Raw genomic sequence first — 21334 nt, forward strand, 5'->3', positions numbered from 1 at the left:
TTTTAGATTTATTTGTTGATCATTTGCTTCTTTCCAGTAAGCTAATTGGTTAGCAGGTGTTGTTTAGACCTAATTTTAAGTCACCTTTGCAATTCATAGATTGTCTGTTCTCTGTCTTCTATCTCTTCCCCTGATTGCATTATTGAACCAACATTTCACAGAGGGCTAGCTAGTTTGATAACTAGGCCAACGAGTCGACCCCCTTTTCCCTCCCTCCCTGTCGTGAAACTTTCACCATGCTGTTATCAGCTGTGGTGATTTGTCTGAAACTGATTAACAAAATGCTCCAGACAAGCTGAAAACTGTGACAACGGTAGGTGAGGACAGATCACATGGAAACATTTGCATGGAAAGACTTAGTTTATTCATTTTTTATCTAATCAGAAATGCCGAGATGTTTCCATCTTCTTCATCTGAAAAGAAAACCACATTTTGCTATCTCTCTGTCTCTGTTGTTTTTCTGCATCTACTATAAAAAATGCCATCAGGTCTTGAAGGAGTGTAAATGCAGAAAGGGACATAAGAGAAAAAATGTGTCTTGAAAAACCTTTATCGGCTCATTCAAAAGTTGCTCGGGATTTCATTAACCTTTTGCAGGATCATACAATTTTTTGAGTAACTCTGAATCTTGCAAAACTTTAGCAAAGTCATCCAAAAACTAATCTTAAAGATAGTCTCTTAGAAGCAACATAATGCTCTGTGACATTTTGCCAGAACATTTTCAGAATCAATCCAACTGACTGAGAATTTTGCTAAACCCTTGTAGGTCATGCAAAAGAGAGTAGAGGTCTTGTAAAAGTAACTCTGAATCTTGAGCCTTGCAAGACATTTGCAGGCTCTAACATATTGTAGATTTCACCAAAGTATCTTGGTGTCTCAGAAAGTGTTTTATTATCATCTTGGAAAACTTGTTTGGTATGTTGCAAAAGTATCATGAGTGAAACAGGCTGTGTCAGAGAGGAAACTTATCTGGAACAATAACCTTTGAGACTACTTGCATTGCTGTGCATTGATTCAGCATTCCAGGCCGATCTGTGTCTGTAGATTACTGCTGTCGGCAGTGTTGCTGGCAGAAGAGTTGCTGAACTCCTAATGTGTCAGAAGTGGAAGAAGGTTTGAAAACTTTGATCTGTTTAAAGCAATTCTTCTGTGATTTTGATTAGATATTGTTTAGAACATACATTTTTCTCCTGATGAATACAAACTACTTCTATGAACAGATTAAACGATTGGTTTGCTAAATATTTGATCAGAAAATGCAACATTTGATCATGTGCTAGCTGAGGGTCAAAGGTCATGTCATTGTTCCAGCTGCATCCTTGGTGGAGCGCTGCTCTCAGACCAGCAGGGGTGGTTATCTCAGCTGTAAGCAACAACTTGCTTGCACTTATTTTTCTCCAAAGCACACACGGTTGTAAATCGCTATACCCAAGCCATTTTAACTGTATGGTGTGATTTTGCAATATCACATCTGCTAAGGTCACTTCTTCTTTAATGCAGACATTTGTGACAAAGTCTCTCTAGCAGAGCAGCACTGTTGGTTGTAATGTCCTGAGGGCTGGAAAGCTCGACAGCAAAGCAAGACAATCCACCCTGAACTCAGATAACCGGGGCAAACAGAGTTAAGGAAACGCAAAAGAGTTGCGTCACAAATGGGTTTATGATTATTTAATCATAAACTCATTTACCCCTTCATCGCACATATTAAGCAAAATGTTTTTTTTTTTTTTTTATTTCTAGAGCTTTTATTAAAAATATCCAGATATAAAAAGGTGATCTTCCATTCAGAGACTTTAGATGTGCAGTGGCCACAAAACAGTTTCATAATCTTTAACCCTTTTGTATTTGTTACATTTAAAACATTAACTTTGATCCATTTTAATAATGAAGTTTTGTGTGATAGATCAGCACAAAGTAGTAGTTACTTGTGGAGTTTCAGAAAATACTGTAGACACATGCTTTTATCAATAAAACCCATACATTTTAACAGTCATATCTTTTTAGTCCCTTTACTTTAATGCCTCTGTACAAAATCCAGTGCAGTCACTTCCTTTTGTCCCCTCTTTAATGAATGAAGTTCATATGAGTATGCATAATTTAATTATAGTATTAATTTTAATCCAGCCCAGAGGAGAAGGGAGATGGATAGGAAACAGTACATGGCAGTTAAAAGAAATCTAATAAATACAAATCTTAAAATGTGGTGTGTTTTTGGATTTCCACTCTGCCCAGGTCTAATGTCATTAACCTCTCACAGGTTATCTTCTGCCCTGTATTTAGTGGCATGCATCTTCGTGTCAGTTATGACCAACTTCCATGTCTCTGCTAAGCACAGCATGGTGCTGCCACCTCCATGTTTCAATGTGGGGGTTTGTGGGTTCAGGGCAATTTATAGTTAATTTTATCTTGCGCTTTCTATGGAGTTCCTTCTTTTGTTTGTTTACTATTTATCCCAAAATACTTTTGGCAAACAGCAAGCATGACTCTTGTGGTTTTCTTTCAACAATTGCCTCTGATCTGTATAGGAGAGATTTATGGAGTGTTTTTTTTTTTTTTTTTTGTCCAGCTGAAAGATACTTCCACCTGAGCTGTTGATCGTTTAAGCTCCTCCAGAGTTACTGTCAGTCTCCTCTGTTAAGAAAAGAAACATTTCTATAATCACAAAAGCTGGCAGCACAACTTATGTCTTTAAACTTGCATCTGAACCAGATCAAATTAGTGACAATCCAATCTGGTTAGGATTTTAGTTCTTGTGTACTGAGAGTTTACTTTCTTTTTTCACATGGTGGTATGCTGACAAAAGCAATCGAAGAAAATTGAGGACACACCTGGGCAAGTTCTATGGAAAGCAGCAATCAGTGAGTTGGCTCTTTGATCAGTGATAGGGAACATTACCTTCCCTGTTTATGAGTTTCTAGTGCCATTTGCTGTTCTAGATTCTGTTCCTTAGATAATCGAGTTTATTGACATGGACAGTAAACATTGGGACTTACTGAAATGGGTACATCATAACCTCATTAGAACATTTCACTCTTCAAAGTTTGAAGTCTTTCCTGTTCCACAGATCCAAGAGACCAGATTAAAAACATTGTCAATGACATTTTTTGTATGAGTTACAAGAATTACAAAGCTGTTCCTGGGGTTTTGGCAAACTACAACAAGAACAATAAAATACAATAAGAACCATTATCCACAAGTGGAGAAAACATGCTTGCTGGACACTCAAAGATGTGGCCAGTCTATCACAATTGCTGAGAGAGTTCACCCAGAAAGTCATGAAAGGTCATGAAAGACCAGAGAAACATGGTTAAATCACTACAAGCCTCACTGTTTTTAATTAAAATCATAGTTTGCCAGCAGCATTACTAAATCAGCTTTACCATAATGTCTATCATGTAATTTGCTTAGAAATGAATGTGTTACAAAGTGCAACCTCACACTGGGGTTGTGTGCTTTGCGTAGGTGTTGGTCATCAAAGTTTCAAGGCCTGTTTGTGATTCTAAAGCATTGCTCAAGATGAAGAGGCCATTCACCCCGATACTTAAATAAAACACACACGATAGGGATGATTTGCTGCCCACCCGTGCATGTGGGCAAGTTGGAGCAGATTTTTGGAAACCACTGAATTTTTTCTTGCCATTTTACATCCACTGTGATTCAGGATGAATCACAGTGGATGTATTTGCATTTACTGTTCACAAAAGCAGAAATAGTGTAATAACAACAAGGAAGTATATATATTTTTAAATGCAATAAATCACTTGCACCCCATTAAGACAAACTAACTACCTTTTGCAGAATTACATTTACAATTTAGTTTCAGAGTCAATTATCATTTATAAAGAGCTTCAAAAACTTTTTGTTCATCCACCCACCCATCCATATTCCATTCCCATTTTATCACACTTCTGAATTTATATTCTCGGCTGCCCTCTAGTGGTCAAATCTTGGAATACCATAAAATGTTTGTACATTTGAAGCCGCAATTTTGCCATTATCTGTGGACAAGTGCTGTGCTGATAATAATGATAAAAAATATTTTTGTATCAGTGGGAATCATACTGTATTCTTAAAGCCAGAAACTGGCTTGAATAGAACTATTCATACCTAAGGCAAATTTAGATGTAACTCTTTTCATTCATCCAAGACGTTCTTTTCTGAAAAGACAGAAAACAAGCACCTCTCAAAAGATGAAAAAGCTATTGACTTTCTTTATTTTAATTTTTTTTTTTCAAAATTCGTACTTCTTTTTTATAATTTATTATCTTTTGAGAGATCCCTGTCTCATTTCCAGAAACACATGTTTCTGCATAAGTTCTTCCAAATTGATTTAACGTGCTTTTTCTTCTGTTAATTCATATCCACAAAAATTGTTTGCATCACTTTAAATTTCATGATATTCCAGCCTACATTGCACACTATTAGAATTACAGTTATAAATAAACTGAGCTGGGAAGAGTGGCTAAAATTAAACTCAAGTATGAGCAGCACTACTTCAAAAATAATTCAAATAAAATTAAAGTATTTCACAAAAAGGCTATATTCTGAGAAACTGATCTTACTATCTGATTAAAAATTTAAAGGAGATGGAATCAGACAAGCAAAAAATGCAAAGTAATGTGCAAATTTGGTGTTTTAAAAACTGAAATTAAAACAATACAGATAAATAACATATTAACAAAATAATAAATTCAAGCAGAAGAAACACTTTTCCAAATAAATTTTTTTCAGCATAAAACCAGCAAAACTACTGCTTACAGTAGATAATGTGTATACAGTATATGCTAAAACAAGTTAAAGTACTTCTAGTGGCAATATCTAGTTTATAGCCTCTCTTTACCCCCAAATGGCACAACAGACTAAATATCTGAACAAGCTTGTACAAACAAAAAGTCTCACGTTAACATTTCATATTTTTGATTAAAATATGATTGAAGTTACTCACAGTGGGAAGAGCATAAACATGAATACGGGACAGAGTATCAAAATTGTACTCAAGTTAGAGTAGTGGTACTTCATAATAATATTACTTTACTAAAAGCAAAAGTACGATGCAGTAAAACTAAAAATTAATTTTTCCAAAAATATACTAAAATAAATGTAACTGAGTAAATTACTACGCACATGTGTAAATAAATAAATAAACTTCAGGTTTGAGGAATTTATCAAGACCACTTTAAAGGGTGTAAGAAAATCTACCTTCATGTTAATAAAATACAAAAAACGGATGCTTTATTCCCATAACAATTTTCTATACTTCCTATGTGACAAGTAAACGTTATTTTGCGTAATATTCTTTGATATAAATATGATTAAATTTGTTTTTAGCACAATCTATTGTTATGTTATTCCATTCATTGACACTGACATATGGAAATTCATAGACCTTCTTGGTGAAACCACAATATCCGAGTTTACATGAAGGCGTCACGTGGCTCAGCCAGTCGGAGCCACAGGAAACAAGAAAAGCGTCCATGGAGATGATGTTTACGTCGTAACTGTTCGTCCAGTATTGCTTTCTGATAATACCACAGCTTTCACGAAGAGCTGGAAACTTTTCGGAACTGTTGAAAGTCCTGATGAAGTAGCGGTTCAGGTAAGGAAGGTGAACTGACCGCTACGAATCTGTTTTTCTTCAACTACTAAGCCTGCTGAGCTAACGTTAAGCTAACATCGAAGCTCTTCCAACACTCCAAATTCTACGCAATACAATATCTCATAAAATGTTTTCTTTCGAAGTTGCTGTTCTGTAGTTGCTAAAGCTGGCGGTTTGGACTCGGGTTGCCTATTTATATGGTGCTGGTTTTTCTATTTGCCGACATGTGAAGTTATCTCATTCTGTAATCCTATTATTAGCGCAGCGGGGTGAGGGAGACTGCCTTAAAGATATTTTAGTGAGCGCGGTTCCATTTTCACCATGTTATTCTACGTTAGCATCAGATCTTCGCTCTGTGAACCAGCTTTCCTCTTCTCTCTGCAGTAACCATGACAGCGGCTGCTCTCATAGGAGACCAGCTGATCCTTGAGGAGGAGTACGATGAGAGCTACATCCCCTCTGAACAAGGTAACCACACTATAACCTGATTAAATTGACCGCTTTGGAGTGTTGGAAAACGCAAGACTATAAAATCTGCAGCAGTTGTAATGTTTGTTTGTTTAAGGATCCGCATTAGTTTCCACCGTAGGAGAGACTGTTTTCCTGTGGTCCACACCAAACGTTACTATAAAAATTATTTACAAACATTACAAAAAAGATAGAATAATAATCCTTGAGACACCAACAAAAATAAATTAAACATAGAATTCAAATCGACTGCTTCAGTGACCTTACTCCTTCAGGACTCCATCATGTAATTCATTCATAAAATCAGTGTATTATTTCATTGTATATCTAATGTTGTTTCTCTGGATATCCGTCTGGTCAGTTTGGAAAATTGTCAAATTGCGTGGACAGATATCACTAGAATCACTGGAATAATTTTAAATTCACAATCCTAACAGTTGAGCCAAGGAGAGTTGGGAAAAGGAATGAACTGAAAGAGGAAATAAAGTGTTAATAAATATTTGATTTATTATTATTTTATTTATATTATCAGTTATATTTCCTCTCCAACTGTCTAAAACTGATTTCCATCCGTGTATCCATTTTCCCCATAATCCATGATTCTTTTTTCCTTTCTTCCTATGTTTGTTTCTTCTTTTATCCTTCTATCATTCATCAACCCCTTACTTTTTTCTTCCTTCCTGATGAATGTTCAACATCTAATTGGATAAAATGTTCTCTTGATATGCTAGATATCAAGGATGACCAGATTTGTTCTCTCAGAAAATCTCTGAAATCACATTTACAAAAACAAATTCATTATTAAAATGACTTGTTTGATAATTGTAGGTTTCTGAAGTTTACTTCTGCTTGATTCGTCATTCCCATGATTGATCTGGTGTTCGCAATGTGTGGATGCACATTCCTGTTCATCAAGACTCACTGTTGTGACTATGATAGTTTATATAAAGAAACATATAACGATGTTTATAGTCTTGTACCACAGAAATGTTTAAAAATTTGATAATCTCCTGTTCATTTTTCCCCTTGTTCTTCTCACTCCCTGTGGTCAGAGTTCCATGAGTATGCGAGAGAGATTGGCATTGATCCCGACAATGAGCCTGAACTTCTGTGGCTGGCCAGAGAGGGCATAGTTGCCCCTCTGCCTCCTGAGTGGAAACCATGGTGAGTAAAGAAGACAGATCTTCCCCAGTAGGATTATCCGAGTTCAACAGGAAGTTAGTACAGTAGTACGGGGTGGGCTTTTTTTGTTTGTTTGTTTATTTGGAATTGAATAAATGTTGTTAATGCGTGAAGAATAAGACAACCTTCAGTGTGTTAGTGATTGATTTATTCAACAGACTCGTGGTCCACAAAGAGATGATACACAACAACACGACATATAAAAAACAAGAAAAAATCAAATAAAATCTACATTACATTGGGTCTTTCATAGCTGAGCACACCTCTACTTTAGACCTCTCCACATTAATCAATACCATCCTGTTGTGTGTTCCTTAAGGGAACAAGTTGTGTTTGTTCACTAATATCTAAGGGCATCAAAGTAAAGAGGGCAAAATTTAAATGCTCTCTAGACTTTACCTCATAGTTTTCCAGTACATTATGCTGGTTTACTACAACACATCCCTAGTTTAATTTGTTACTAATAGATTATGTGCTTCCAGCATTTTCAGCTCAAAGTGATTTTTCCTCTCCTCTTTCGTGGCAGCCAGGACGTGACGGGGGACATCTACTACTTCAACTTCTCTACGGGTCAGTCCACCTGGGACCACCCCTGTGATGAGCACTACCGGCGCCTGGTGGTGCAGGAGCGCAAGCGCACCCCGCTCACAGGCGCTGCTGGGGGGGGAGGAGCTAAGAAGGACAAGAAGAAGAAGAAGGAGAAGAAGGAAAAAAAAGAAAAGAAGAAGAAAGTGCCACTGAAGACTCCAGCAGTTAGTGACTCCACTGGATTTTATGTTGTGCATTTTTAACGATTAAAAGATTTATGTTTAGACATTTTTTAGGGTCTCGATAATAAGAGACTCACCATTCCTTTTCAACTAAATAAAACTTTAAAACATGAATCCTCTCATCTGATTTGATAAATCTTTGGGGGAAAAGGTTTCATTTAAAACAGTGGGAAGCCTGTCGTTTCTTCACTGACTCTCCATCTTTTTCTGTAGGCAGTGAGTTCACCTGTAGGGCCGTTACCGTCCCCGCTGCGTACTCTGGCTCCTCTTAGAGGTTTAGACATCTTGGGGCAAGGCCCTCTTTCTGGGTCTGTCACATCTGCCAGGGGGTCCCTCGGCAGCTCAGGGGGGCTGGAACCTCACAAGACGTCCCTTCCAGTAAAACCTTACCCAGAATACATCTCTGTATTTAAGTATTGACATTATGCTTGCTTTAATATAGTTTTTATGTTTTTTTTCTTCAGGGTCCTCGAAGCAGTGGGGCAGCGAGTGTTTTAGGCTCCAGGAAGGAGGAGAGGGTTTCACTGAGTTTGCACGGTTTACATTATGATGATGATGATGAGAAAATTTCTGATAATGAGGTTGGTTTCATTTTTTTCCCCGATGCTTTCAGAAATTGGTTATTTTTTTCTCTATACAAACCAGACGTGGTCTTATTTCCAGCTGAGTCCCCGTGGATCAGACAGACTGCTGAAGAACCTTCATTTAGACCTGGATGCTCTTGGAGGAGGGCTGCAGTATGAGGTAGACAGCTTAAGCTTGAGTAACTCTTCAGCAAATGATGTAAAGCTTTTTAAAACTCTTTCCTGAAGTCCTCAAGCGCTTGGTTTCTGTGTGCTCATTTTGATCAGGAGAGCGAGACCAGCGGTGCGACTCCAGCTGAGGAGAGGACGGAGCCGGAGCTGCAGGATTTGGCTCTGTCTGGAGACCACAGCCCCGAACCACCGTCCCATCAGGTAAACACATCATCAAGCTTTCTGCTCCCTCCGGTTTGCTGTGAAGTGTTTTATTCATTCAGGTTGTTAGCTTAACTATGTTTAGTTGCTATTTATGCATTATAGTAATTATAATAAATGTTAACATTGAGGATTTTGTCTTGTTTGAAAATCCAAAAATATTCTGACAGCACCTGAATGCTGTGCTCAGAAAACTTGTTTTTGATCATTTATCATGTTTTTTTCCCTCCATTTGTTTGAATCATGTGTCACTCCTTGTCTTTCGTCTCTATAACGTTAAAATCTCTCAACCTTTCCCGGACCCACACGTGTTCCTGCAGCTGCTGTGCTGCTGGGATCTGTCCTACCAGCGCGGCTTTTACTGTGCCTTCCTCTTTGTCCTCCTGTCCTCCTACTGCCATTGTTACTGTTTTGCTGTCTGAGCCGAAGCAACCCTGGCTTGTTTGTTTTATCACCATGTATCAGAGTCATTTATGAATATACGTTTGGCTATAATGAGCCCTATTTCCACCAATGCCATCTATATTAGAGGTGCACAGTATAAGAAAACCTGATGCAACTTGGATTGATTTTATTTTATTGGCTATAATACAGGTTTGGAAGCAAGATTGTAATGTGTAAAAGCTGGCCAATGCACATTAAGCTCTTTGTGCCTCACTGAAGTAGAACTGGCAATCATAGTACACCACCAACAAGGATCATGAGTTTTGTTTACTGTTTTCTCGAAGACTCAGAATAAACATTTAAAAGGGCTGTGATCAGGACATCTCTGCAACCAACATAATGAATTAGGGAGAGGTTGTGAGCAGCACTTACACGAGGGTGATTAACAGAGCTAAAACCCACTTTTTGATTGGTTGTTGGAGCGTGTATTTCTGCAGCTTGCAGTAGGACCACTGACAGAAGGCAGAGGAGCTTGATTTTTTTCACATCATTCTGATTATCCTGACAGAATAATATGTGCCATATTATTCTGTCTGGACACAGTGGCAGTTTTAATAAATATGTAAAAACATATGTTCTTTATAAAAGTTACATACAACAGTTTTAATAAAGTCAGATTAGGATTACTGTCCCTTCATTTCATCCGAACCGCTGTCTGAAGAAATCGCCCGCAGGCTCAATTCAGTCCTGAAATAAAAAGTTCATTCTTGTAAATGACTTACTCTGACCTTTCTTGTTTATGGGAAAAATATGTACAGCCTCAGTTAAGCCCAGAAATATTAATTCCTCCTGAAGATTTAAATTTTAAGTTGCTCAGCATCTTTCTTCTGACTGAGTCTTAATCTAACCAAATATGTGTTGTGGAATATGGAAAAAGCTCAGTTTGATTTGTTTGGCTCTAACATTTTAAGTTTTAGATTTGAAAGAGGGTCTACTTTATTTTTTACCGTGCTTTCTTTAGTTACATCAGTGTCCATGGGAATTTCTTCATGTTGAAATTGTGTCCATCAGTTTTGCATGCTGTTGTTTAAGGAACATCACGACCTGTGGGGGTCACAATCTTTTTGTCTGCCTGATTCCCTCTCCTGCCCCCCTGTGTGCCCCTTTGTGTCTCTGCACGCCTTCCTTTATGTTTTGGGATGGATGGACTGGTCTTCTTCTGCCCCTCCAACAAGGACTCTTTAAAGGGCCGCCACATCCAGCTCTCTGCCAAGGCGGGCAGCAGGAGCCGAGCCAGTGAAGAGGGAGCTGAACACTTAGCTGAGGGGTCAGAACAGGAGGTGGAGGAAGGGGAAGATGTCCAGAAAGTGGATGGAGATGATGGAAAAGAAGGAATAGTGAAGAAGGCAGAGGAAGACAAGACAAGGAATGAGAATAACGAGGGAACAAAGAGAGAGAAGCAGGATAATCTAAGCCAAGAAAAGGAAAGGGAAGAAGTAGAAGAGCTTCATAGTGGAGGTAAAGAGAGAGAACGCGAGGAGTTGGAGGAGGGAGTCTGTGTGGGCAAAGATGAAGCAAAGCAAGTTTCAGAGAGCACGGGCCGCAGCAGTGGACAGGATGAAAAGAAGAGTAATGAGGCATTAGAAGGAGATGTTGAGACCCAGAATGGCGAAGGCAAGAACAGAGAGGAGAAAACTGAAAGCAATAAGAGTGAGAAGAATGTAGAGGAGGAAAATACAGGAGAGAAAGAAGCAGAACAGCCTGAAATTGCGGATGAAATTGTTGAAGAATGCTTCGGTGCTTTGGATGGGAATGGTAGTGGGAGCGAGAAGCTGAGGAAATCAGATGGAAATAGAGGTGAGATTGAGAGAAACATTGATGATGATGATGATGATGTTGATGATGATGATGATGATGATGAATCCCAGAGTGAGAGTGAGAAGGAAGAAGAAGAGAAGAATCACAAAAGAGGGCAGGAAGGGGATGAAGACGAGGAGGAGGATGAGGGTGAGAGTGACGGAGCTCTGGGGGGTTGCTCCATAAGCCACAGAAAACTGACAGAGACCCCGGAGGAGGAGTTAGAAATGTTTGTACAGAGCGAAGGAGAGGGAACCTCGAAGGAAGGAGTGGAGATAGAAGACGAGTCAGAGGGCCGAGCTCCAGCAAGAGCGTCTGAAAGTGAGGAAGAAGTGGTTGAGGTGTTTAGAGCAGGCCCGTCTCCAGCCCAGCCGGCCGGGCGAGGACAGAAGACTCCCTCCTCCCTTCCTGCAGAGGTAGGGTTCGGTGTCGCCTCTGTCCTCCTCCAGGCTCCCGGCACTGCAAGCATGTAGCTCCCCAAGTCCAACTCCAGCAACTTAGGGGCTGAGTTGTGTTGCTGTGATTCTCTGTCTGGGTGTCATCGTGCATGCAAGGAGATTAACCTCATCAAAGGATAATCTGCTTGTGTCCTTGAAGATTGGATTAGAAAGTTTTGGTCCCTGAACCCCATTGGTCGTACAGACTGTTTTTGTGAGCTGTTCAGTCAGAAATTGGACCTCCATTTCCTGCCACCACCTCCCATTTTAAAGCTTTCACTTTGCTGTTAGAAATCTTCAGAGTGCTTGCTTGCATGTTTGTCCTGCATTAGTCTTGGTTCAGTGTTTGTCTGCGTGCTTCTGTTCATGCATGCTCAGAGCCGTTGCGCTTCCACTGAGCGTGTTTGTGTTGTTGCAGGAGTCTGAGGCCCATAAGAACATGGCAGAGGTTTTTTCTTCCTTGGACCTGAAGGTAATCTGATCGCCTTCTGTAAAACTCATCACACATAAACCCAGCTGTTTGATTTCTGAAAGTCTCGGAAACGTTCTGGATTTTTTTTTCTTCTGTCTTTTAGCTGTCACAGAAGGTTCTAGACATCAAAGATTTGTCTGGCACAATCGGTCTGCTGGAGAAAGATGAGAGGGAGGAAACGGGAGATGTAGAGGGGAAAGAGAGCGGAGGAAAGACAAAGACTGAGGCCACCGAGAGGTTATTTGTGAATGAAGTTTGAATATTAATGCTGATCTTAGTGAGAAGTCGCTTCAAAGGTTTTTTAATCTCATGCTCCCAGTATTCATGGTACAAATGATCATCACCCTCCTTAAACAAAGAAGGTTGCCCCTCCTCTGCTAAAATACTTCTTAACAATTAGGCCATGACCTTAATTACACCTTCATGGGTCTGCTGTGATCCCTGACATCATGCTGTTGATATCCGTTTTCTTAAGATCATTGGTTCTGTTGGTTATGAGGTGTTGGGTGTATAAAGAGAGTAGTTTTTTTTTTACATCCAGGTTAACCACAGATTGTTAGTTGGAATAAAGTGAGAAGGAGAAGTTGATCCCAGGATTTATCTTGCAGTGAAAAATGTTTCCAATTGGGGTGTACTCAATCAGCAAAAATAAAGCATTATTAACATCAATGCCTGTTTTCCAAGCAAAACATTTAACATTTAGCCTCATAGGCTACGTTCACACAGCAGGCAGATTTCACCCAAATCCGCTTTTCACTGCTGGCTCAGCCTTCTGATTACAATCTTTTTACCAAAAACAAAGTCCAATTTGTGCCACTGCCATGTGTGGTACTAATTCTGAGACATGTTGGATTGTTTGTAAAGCGTCTGCCGTCTGAACAATTGCACGATCAGGGAACCAGAGTGAACATTTTTCATCCATGTTACCAGTCTCCCTTGGTCAACTTATTAAGGCTTCCTGAATGCCACAGCCTGGAAATGTCCCACAATAGTGGTGGTTGTGGAGAATCAGTCGCCATTGCTTATTAGAACAGTGTTGTCAGACAGACTTTAAAATCTTGGTACAGGTTGCTATGATCACATTGATTAAAAAATACCGCAGTATTCTTGCGTCTTAGTGCTTGCACAAATTATTGCACTGAGATCATTTTCACTCTTAGCTGTTGATGGTCATAATGTTTTGGCTGGTGAGTGCATTCTTATTATGGCAAACGTTTTTTAAATATTAAGATACAAACTAGGAGTGAGCATTTATAGTATCGTTTATTATTTAGCAAAAAAAAATGTATCATAAGAAATTAAATTCTTATAATATGATATGATAAATTTTGAGCAACGATGTTTAAAAAAACTGAACATATTATCAAAAAATTTTAATTTGTACTATTTTCTCGCCTGTTCCACAAATATCAGCGAATTTGAAACTAAAATATGATTAAATGCAACTTCTTTAACTAAGTGGCGTCTTTTTAGAAATCTATTTCAAATGGGAATGCTTCTCAGCAGTATTTGTTTGAGGTGCTAAAAAAGTAGTAATATATTTTTTTAACCATAATTTTTATTATGATGAAATTCTACCCACCCCAACAAAATACCAACAAAAGAAGCTGCCATTTTTGTAAAGTGAGCATAACTTCTGTTGCATCATACTTGAAAGACAATCTATAGAATGACCTTAACTCCGTCCTCTCCTGATGTCTCCTTAGTCCGGCGCTGCCTGAAGACAAAGTTGAGCCAACGGCTCATAAAGTTGATCGGCTTGTCCTTCACCAGTCCAGCCATTCGCTATCCAGCTCCTCCGACCTTGAACTAAAATCCCCCAAACATCCCAAAACACAAACCCTCGCTGTGACTCTGGGGCTGCAGAGACCCGAAACCTCTAGAGGTCGGCCTGGCAGGACGGTAGACGCCCCGGTTGAAAATACGGAACCGACCTCAAAAAAACAGGAAAGTTCTCTGGAAGAAAAGCCAAACTGGAAAGCACGGACGGAGAGAGGAAGAGAGGAAGAGGGGGAGAAGATGAAGACAGAGAGAGAGGAGAGGAGTATGAGGCTGAAGAGGGAGGAGATGGAGAGGGAACAGGAGAGGCTGAGAAGAGAGTTTGAACAAGGGCTGGAGGAGGAGAGGGAGCGTTTGTTGAAGGAAAAGGAGGCAAGGATGCGTCTCCTTCAGGAGGAACTGAGGAGGGAGGAGGAGAAGGAGGAAGGAAAACTGAGAGAGGAAAGCGAGAATAAACTGAGGTAGGTGTTTGTTGAATTTACCTAACAGTTTAATCACAAACGTACTTGAACTTTAAAACCTGTGTTGGTCTGCTTTTCTTTTTGTCTGTGTATTTCCAGGGAGCTGCGGCAGAATCTTCTGTCTGAGAGGAGAAAAGAGGAGGACAAGCTGAAGGAGGAGGCTGATAAAACTCTGGAGGAGCTACGAGAGTCTGTCAGGGAGGAGAGGGAGTGGCAGCAGCAGAAACTCAGGTCAGACATACATGAAGGAAATACTGAGCACTGAGGACTTCCTCACTGAATGCCATATTACAAGCAAAAAGCTTAGAATAGAATAGAAATAGCCTTTATTGTCCCACTGCAGGGAAATTCAGGTGTAAAAGCAGCATAGCTTCACACAAGTGGTTCCAAAAGTGATAATAATATTAAAAAAATAAGATGAACAATAATAAAAATAATAGTAATAATATACATTTGTACAATTTTATGTTACGTAATATGTTTTAGTGGAAATAATAAAGGTATAATTGTTACCTTTAAAAAAAAAAAAATTCTCCAGAAAAACATGAAATGTTTGTTGCACAACTACAAAACCTCAGGGTTTTTGAGCATCTTTAACTCCACTGTCAACATTAAGACTACTTTCATATTTTCAGGGAAGAGAGTGAGGCGATGTTAAAGGAGACGCACGTCGCCCTGGAGGAGGAGCGAGCGGCGACACGCGACAGGCTGGAGGCGCAGAAGAAGCAGGACGTGGAGCGACTCAAGGCGGAGTCAGAGGAGAAGCTGGAGGCCATGAAGAAGAGGCTGGAGCGGGAGAGAGAGGAGAAAATGAATACACTGAAAGAGGAGGTGACCGAGCATGGAGAGCAGTTTAGATAAGCTATATTTGAAACTAGCATTACCGCACTACTAACAGATTTACTCACCATACAACTGCATACGACAGTTTTATTGATCAAATGTCAAAAGATCTGTGGGTTTTTTTTATAAATCCACCGCAAAATTTTCATTTGGTCTGTTTTGGTGGATTTTTCTAGCAAAATAAAGAAAGATCAGTTTGTGTTTAAAACTTTTTGTCTGTACAAAGGTCAACAGTTCCGAGAGAAGGAGGGAGCTGATAGTAAGTCCCCGACCTGAACAGCAGCTGGCAGAGTACCACAGAGAGGTTAGGGAACACACACACACGCACACACACCTAATGTCATCAGCATAATCTAAGTAAGCTTTGTGCTGTTTGTGATCGTTTGTGCACCTGGCCCAGCTGAGCGATGTGCTGCAGGAAGTGCGGGACGAGGTGCAGCGCGAACATGAGAGGAAGCTGGAGCAGCTGAAGGACGACCACCGGAGAGAGATGAACGGCATCAGAGAGAAATATCTGGATGAGGTCAGACTTCGGAACAACTTCTGATTTAAAACAGGGGCAAATTCTGACATATAACTAAGAAATGTTTGCAAATATCCTGGAGAAAAATAAAATCCTCATGTTTGCTTCCAGATGGTTCTTGATGGTACGTCTACATGCTTGTGTTGTAGGAGACCGCTCAGAGGGAGCGCTTGTTGCATACGCTACAGGAGGACAGGGCGCGCCTCCAGGCGTCACACGACCTCCAGCTGGACAGACTCCGCCTGCAGCTCGATGGACAGATACAGAAGACGCAGCTGGCTCATTCCCGCAAGGTTAGTCGAGATGCAGGCACAGGTTTCTGCCGGGATTTATCATGCTGTTTAAATGATTTCCAAACAATTCAATCATCCTCTTTTCTCCTACAGGAATCAGAGCTGAGGGATCTGGCTGATAAATTGGAGCTGAGAGAGAAAGAGCTGCAGAGCCTGGAAGTCTTGCTGCAGACTAAGGTTTTCCTCTAGTAAAACGCAGAGCTCTGCAGACACATTCAGGCCTGTTGATCTCTCCCAAAACATGCTGTGTTACTTTACAGCCACTAATGTCTTTGTGTTTTCTGTGATTTTATGTGATAAACATTGCAAAAATACAAAATCTTACTTATTTAAATGAACTTTTCAGGATGATATAGGAGCTTGTTTTCAGTCAGTAATTCTTCTATATTTAATTTTTGGGGAAAATCTGTTATAAAGGCAAAAATCTGCCAGTGGAGCTAGTACTTTATAAAATCAATATTCATAAATTATTTACTTAAACTCCCATTTCTTGCTGAAAAGTTACTTGTTAGTTTTGTCTCATTTTAGTGTGCTAAGATATTTGCACTAGAAACTAAACAAAAAATACTTTTGTAAGATTTTGAATTTTTGCAGTGAACTAACAAAAACAGTGGATAATTGTAATATGGACAGAATATAAGACATAGCTTTCAAAAGGCTACAGATCCCCAGTTGGATTCAGATCTGGACTTTGACTAGACCATTTTAACACATGGTCTGTAAGACAACACAATTGGTTGCTTTTGTGGATAAAAATAAGCAGTCGTCCTCTGAAGTTTGTTAGACTTGAAGTAAAAACCTGAAGTTGGTGGTTGTGATGACACAGAATGTTTAAAAGTTACAGGGTATGAATACTTTTGCAAAGCACTGTGTGTTCTCTTAACACAAATCCTAAATCCTAGCTACATGAGCTGATCATATCCTCCTCCTGTCAGGCTGCAGATCTTAATCAAAGGAGGAAGAAACTCGGCGAAGACGAGGAAGACTTAGACAGGCAGTTAGAGGTGCGAGTTATTCTCACTAATTTCTTTCGCTTTTTGTGCCGTCCACCGACTTTGCGTTGGCGCGTGTCTTTCCAGGCTTTCCCTCGGCTGGTCCGGGAAAGAGACCAGCTGAGTGAGGAGCTGCAGAGGCTGAGGGAGGAGGTGGCACAAGCCCGAGAGCTCTCACACAGAGCCAGGGAGGAGAGGGATGAGGCCAAGGACCAGAGGGACAGGATGAGAGAAGAGCGGGACAAAGCCAGGGAGGAGAACAGGGCGGCCCGGGAGGACAGGGAGCAGCTGGAGCGCAAGGTGGTGCCGCTGCAGGAGAGATGTGACCGCCTCACCTGCAGAGTCAGGTACGGTACAGATCAGGGTGTCAAACCCATTTCCATTTCAGGGCACATGAAAATGATGAATGTCCTCAAAGAGCCGTTTATGGCAGAATGTATTGATACACATGTTTTCACATCGACGTTATTTGATACTATACAAATAAAAACTGATTTGATTTGACTGATAAAATAACATTTAAGCACATATCAGTTATCTTCAAGTTCTACTTATGTGCCCCTCTAGAGTCTTGAATGACACATAAATAGCTTTGGTGGGCCGGATTTGGTCCGCGGGCCTTGAGTTTGACACACGTGTTGGTGCAAAACTACAACTGCTGGTTTATACGAAAGAAATTAAAAAAAATAAAAAAAAAACAACACCTAAAAAGTAACTCCTTAAAACAAAATCTCAACATTAAAAATGCTTTATTTTTCAGAGAGCTGGAACAAACTCAAGATAGAAGCACTTTGCCCCAATCAGAGCAGAACAAGAAGAAAGAAGAGAAAGCATCAGCGCCCTCTGATGACAGGATAGACTCATCGCTCCAGGTGGAGGAGTTGGACTCGCCTCTCTCCCCCGTAGCCGACAGCCAGTGCAGCATCAACGAGTAAGGAGGAACGAAACTCAGAGCATCAAACTGATGATTTGCTGAAAGCGTAAAACAACCGTGATCAAATTGTTCCCAGGCTGCGTCAGTACGTCTCCTCACACGGCGCCTCCATCCAGAAGACCAAGCAGTTCCTGGAGCGGGAGAGCAGCCGACTGATGGAGAGGCAGGCAGCTCTGCGGGCAGCCCAGACGAGCAGCAGCCAGGACCCCGGCTTTAGAGAACCCATTGAGGAGAGGATGAGGCGCATCGAGCAGGTGCAGGCTGGAGTGCAACCCTCCCACTCCTCTTCTAAACACCTCAAACAACGGGCTGATTTTTGAGAAATGCGCCACTGAATACCGACTGGTGTCTCTGGTTCTGTCAGGAGGCCAGAGACGTGGCGGAGCTTCAGCAGACGGTTCAGAGAGGAAACTCCCTCCTGCGGAGGAAAGAGGAGCAGCTGCAGCAGCTGCAGCAGCTGGAGAGCTCCATGGTTGATGAGGTCAGGAAAAAAAAACAAAAACACTAAACAAATCTCCTCCTTTGCTTATTATATACATAATTCTTCTTAGCTGATTCAATGAAAGATTGAAAATGAAACATTTGAGACATAAATCTCTCTTTTTAATCTGGAAAATCTTGCACACTTTGTCATCTAGTAGCATTAGTGTGTGTCCAATTACATATTCAACAGCAGCCGTGTTTGTTGCCGTGTTCCTTCAGGCCATGTTTGAGGATTCGTCTCAGCTTCCTGACAAGAAGGTGATGTTTGACGTGACCGGGTCAGACATCAGCAGCGCCGTGGAGCCACAGGATGGGACAGGTAACACACACATCGCAACACTTCACAATGACAACGCACTTCAGAATAGTTTACATCATGAAAACATAAAAACCTTATAAACACATCATACAGTCAACAATTGTGACTGTATGACCGTCGTTAAAATCATCAATGCACCTCAGGAAGGAGCGAGGCTTTGTTCTCCAGTTCAACATCCATAAATCAATTGATCGCATTATAAAACCAGTGATAAAAAGGATGAGTGATGTGATATGAAATACTGCAGTTCTCAACTTCCAAAATTCATATTTTTTCCCTTTGTTACTCTCATTGTCTGCCTTGATTGACGGTCTTACTGCAACATGAGCGAGACAACTTGACTTCATAGGCTTCAGAATTAAATCCACATGTTTTGTGTGTATGAAGCTGATCCAGGCGGACAGCACATATGTATAAATATACCCATATATTTATTAGTATAATGAATATTTCCAGTAAATATAGTCGGTCGTGGTGAATTATTTTGAAAATACGGAGGCTGTGCTCGTATAACTTCCTGTTGAAGTGGTGCGATATTTGAATATCGATGTGTCCAGGACGGATCTCTGGTTTGTTCACCTCCAGTGGTGGAGCGTTAATTTGCTCTTTTCTTTATGCTTTAATATGAATCGTGAATTCTAGTAGTTTGTTTTCATGAGTTCAGTTCAGAGCGGAGGTCACCTCCGGTCGATTTAAAAGACAAACGGATTTGTTTTATATATAGAAATGTATCATTTATAATTAAAACAGATTCAAATTCAGTCACTGGTGCAGGGTTTTCTGTCTAAGGAAACCCAAAGGTTTGCAACAGCCAACAGCGCTGCTGGAATAAAAAGATGTCTGAGTTAGAAAAAAACAATAACAATCAGTTTATTGTTTTATTTCTGTCCTGTGTGTTACCATGCTAATAGAGTTTCTGCTTCATCCCTTCTTCTCTCCTCCTCCCCTCATCAGGAGATCAACCCACCGTGCCAGCCAAAGTCCAGGAGTTAGCCGAGTCGCTGCAGCACATCTCAACCCAGCTGGACAACGTTCTGACCGCTCTGGGCTCGTTGACCCAGAGGGAGAGCAGCCCACTCTACCCCTCCTTCTCCATGCCGCTGTCTCAGCGGTTTGGGACAGAGGCGTGGGGGCCCGCTCCCGCCTCAGCTCCAGTCTTCCCACAGGGGCCCGGCCTGGCCCCCAGCTCTCTAGCTCCGCCTCTATCCGAGAGGCTGTGGAGTGGCTCTGCAGCGCCCCCTCTGTTCAGCACCCCCATCAGCAGCGGGCTGATTGCCCCAGGAGACTTCATGAACAGCAGGTGGAGCCAGATATTCCCTGGTAGGTCAAAGGTCAAATTAAAAGCTGGACATCTGGGCTCGGTTCGTCCCTCCTGCTGGTTCTGAGCAGTTCTTCTGTTCTGCAGGAGCAGCTGCTGACCCGGTCTCCTCCAGCACTGTGAAAACCATCCCGTCTTATCCATCATACACTCCCGTCAGGTACAGAGGCCTTTTGCTTTGGGTCAAACGGTTGATTATTACTGCCCAACAGTGAGCTAAAGTGTGTGTTTCCATTTGTGTTAGTCAGCACAGCCGCAGCCATCAGGTGATGCAGAAATCAGAGGAGCTGGATGGTCAGAGGCTGCAGGGGCTGATTGACAGTAACAAGAAGTGGCTGAACATGCGGAGGAAAGACCCCAGCATGTATCCTTCCTGCAGAAAACTGAGACACAAACACTTCGCTTTTTAGTGGTCGAATATCTTTACCTGAAATCAATTATTAAAGAGAAACAGATCAAAGAGCTTTTAACATTTTCAGATTCCCATTAAGTAAGAAAAAAGTGTTATCATCTTCACCTGTTGTCTTTAACTCCGCCCTCCAGACCTCTGTTCACTCGCTATCGAGCTGCTTCCTCTAACAGACTGGTCCAGCTGGGCCTGGACGACAACAACCAGATCAGAGTCTATCACTACTGAGGTGGTAACCAGCAGTTCTCTGGACTTTGGGTCATTAATGACATTGTGACAGGTCAGCAAGTGATGTTTACAAGGACTTTTAAGCTTTCAACATAAAGATCTTCAGGGATGCAACTCCTTCTCCGGATGGTGAAAACTCAGGCCGGTTTACTAAGTCAGGTCCAGACATGATTTCTTCTAAAACCATGTGCAGATTACACCTGTCTTTATACCACTGGTTTTTGTAAAGCACTTATATAAAAATTTTAAGCTACATTTACTATCGCTCTTCAGTGTTTCCAGACCAGTAACTGCTGCAAACCCATATTTTGTGCACGTCTTGTTTTGTATTGCATTTTTTAATAATGTAATTTTTATACATTTTCTGCTTGCCCACGCCTATAAAAATGATTCATACTCCTTGAACGTCTTCACATTACAACTAAAAACTTCAAGAAAATGTATTGGAATAAACCCAGAAACAGCAAAAACCAGAGACGGAATGGTGTCTCTGGAGGAGCTGCCACAGGTCCATGGCTCAGGTGAGAGTCTGATAGGAGACCTATTAATGGGGCACTTAACACATTTATCCTTTGAAAAAAACCTCAAAATTATGTTTGCAGTTCAACCAACACTTAACATGCAGCTAGA

The 21334-nt window shown here is 40.9% G+C and overlaps 1 protein-coding gene across 2 annotated transcripts; it reads left to right on the forward strand.

The window, feature by feature from the left end:
• Positions 1-1077: 1077 nt before the first annotated feature.
• Positions 1078-21103, forward strand: cep164 (centrosomal protein 164). 2 transcript variants are annotated; one of them, XM_023350708.1, is made up of 29 exons: positions 1078-1113; positions 2804-2858; positions 5981-6064; positions 7117-7228; positions 7773-7998; positions 8230-8394; positions 8481-8597; positions 8680-8760; positions 8868-8972; positions 10592-11629; positions 12069-12122; positions 12226-12359; positions 13829-14362; positions 14462-14593; positions 14998-15193; positions 15432-15509; positions 15606-15728; positions 15878-16021; positions 16115-16198; positions 16957-17025; positions 17101-17360; positions 17774-17944; positions 18024-18201; positions 18312-18428; positions 18650-18749; positions 19704-20069; positions 20155-20227; positions 20312-20431; positions 20611-21103. In XM_023350708.1, the coding sequence occupies exons 1-29, from the start codon at positions 1093-1095 to the stop codon at positions 20702-20704; spliced, it is 5031 nt and encodes a 1676-aa protein (XP_023206476.1). In that variant the 5' UTR covers positions 1078-1092; the 3' UTR covers positions 20705-21103. The 2 variants fall into 2 exon arrangements, with proteins under 2 accessions (XP_023206476.1, XP_005804595.2); XM_005804538.3 differs by lacking the exons at positions 1078-1113; positions 2804-2858 and adding an exon at positions 5427-5596.
• The last annotated feature ends 231 nt before the right edge of the window (positions 21104-21334 follow it).

The sequence above is a fragment of the Xiphophorus maculatus genome, chromosome 18 (assembly GCF_002775205.1).
Source record: "Xiphophorus maculatus strain JP 163 A chromosome 18, X_maculatus-5.0-male, whole genome shotgun sequence".
Classification (NCBI taxonomy): domain Eukaryota; kingdom Metazoa; phylum Chordata; class Actinopteri; order Cyprinodontiformes; family Poeciliidae; genus Xiphophorus; species Xiphophorus maculatus.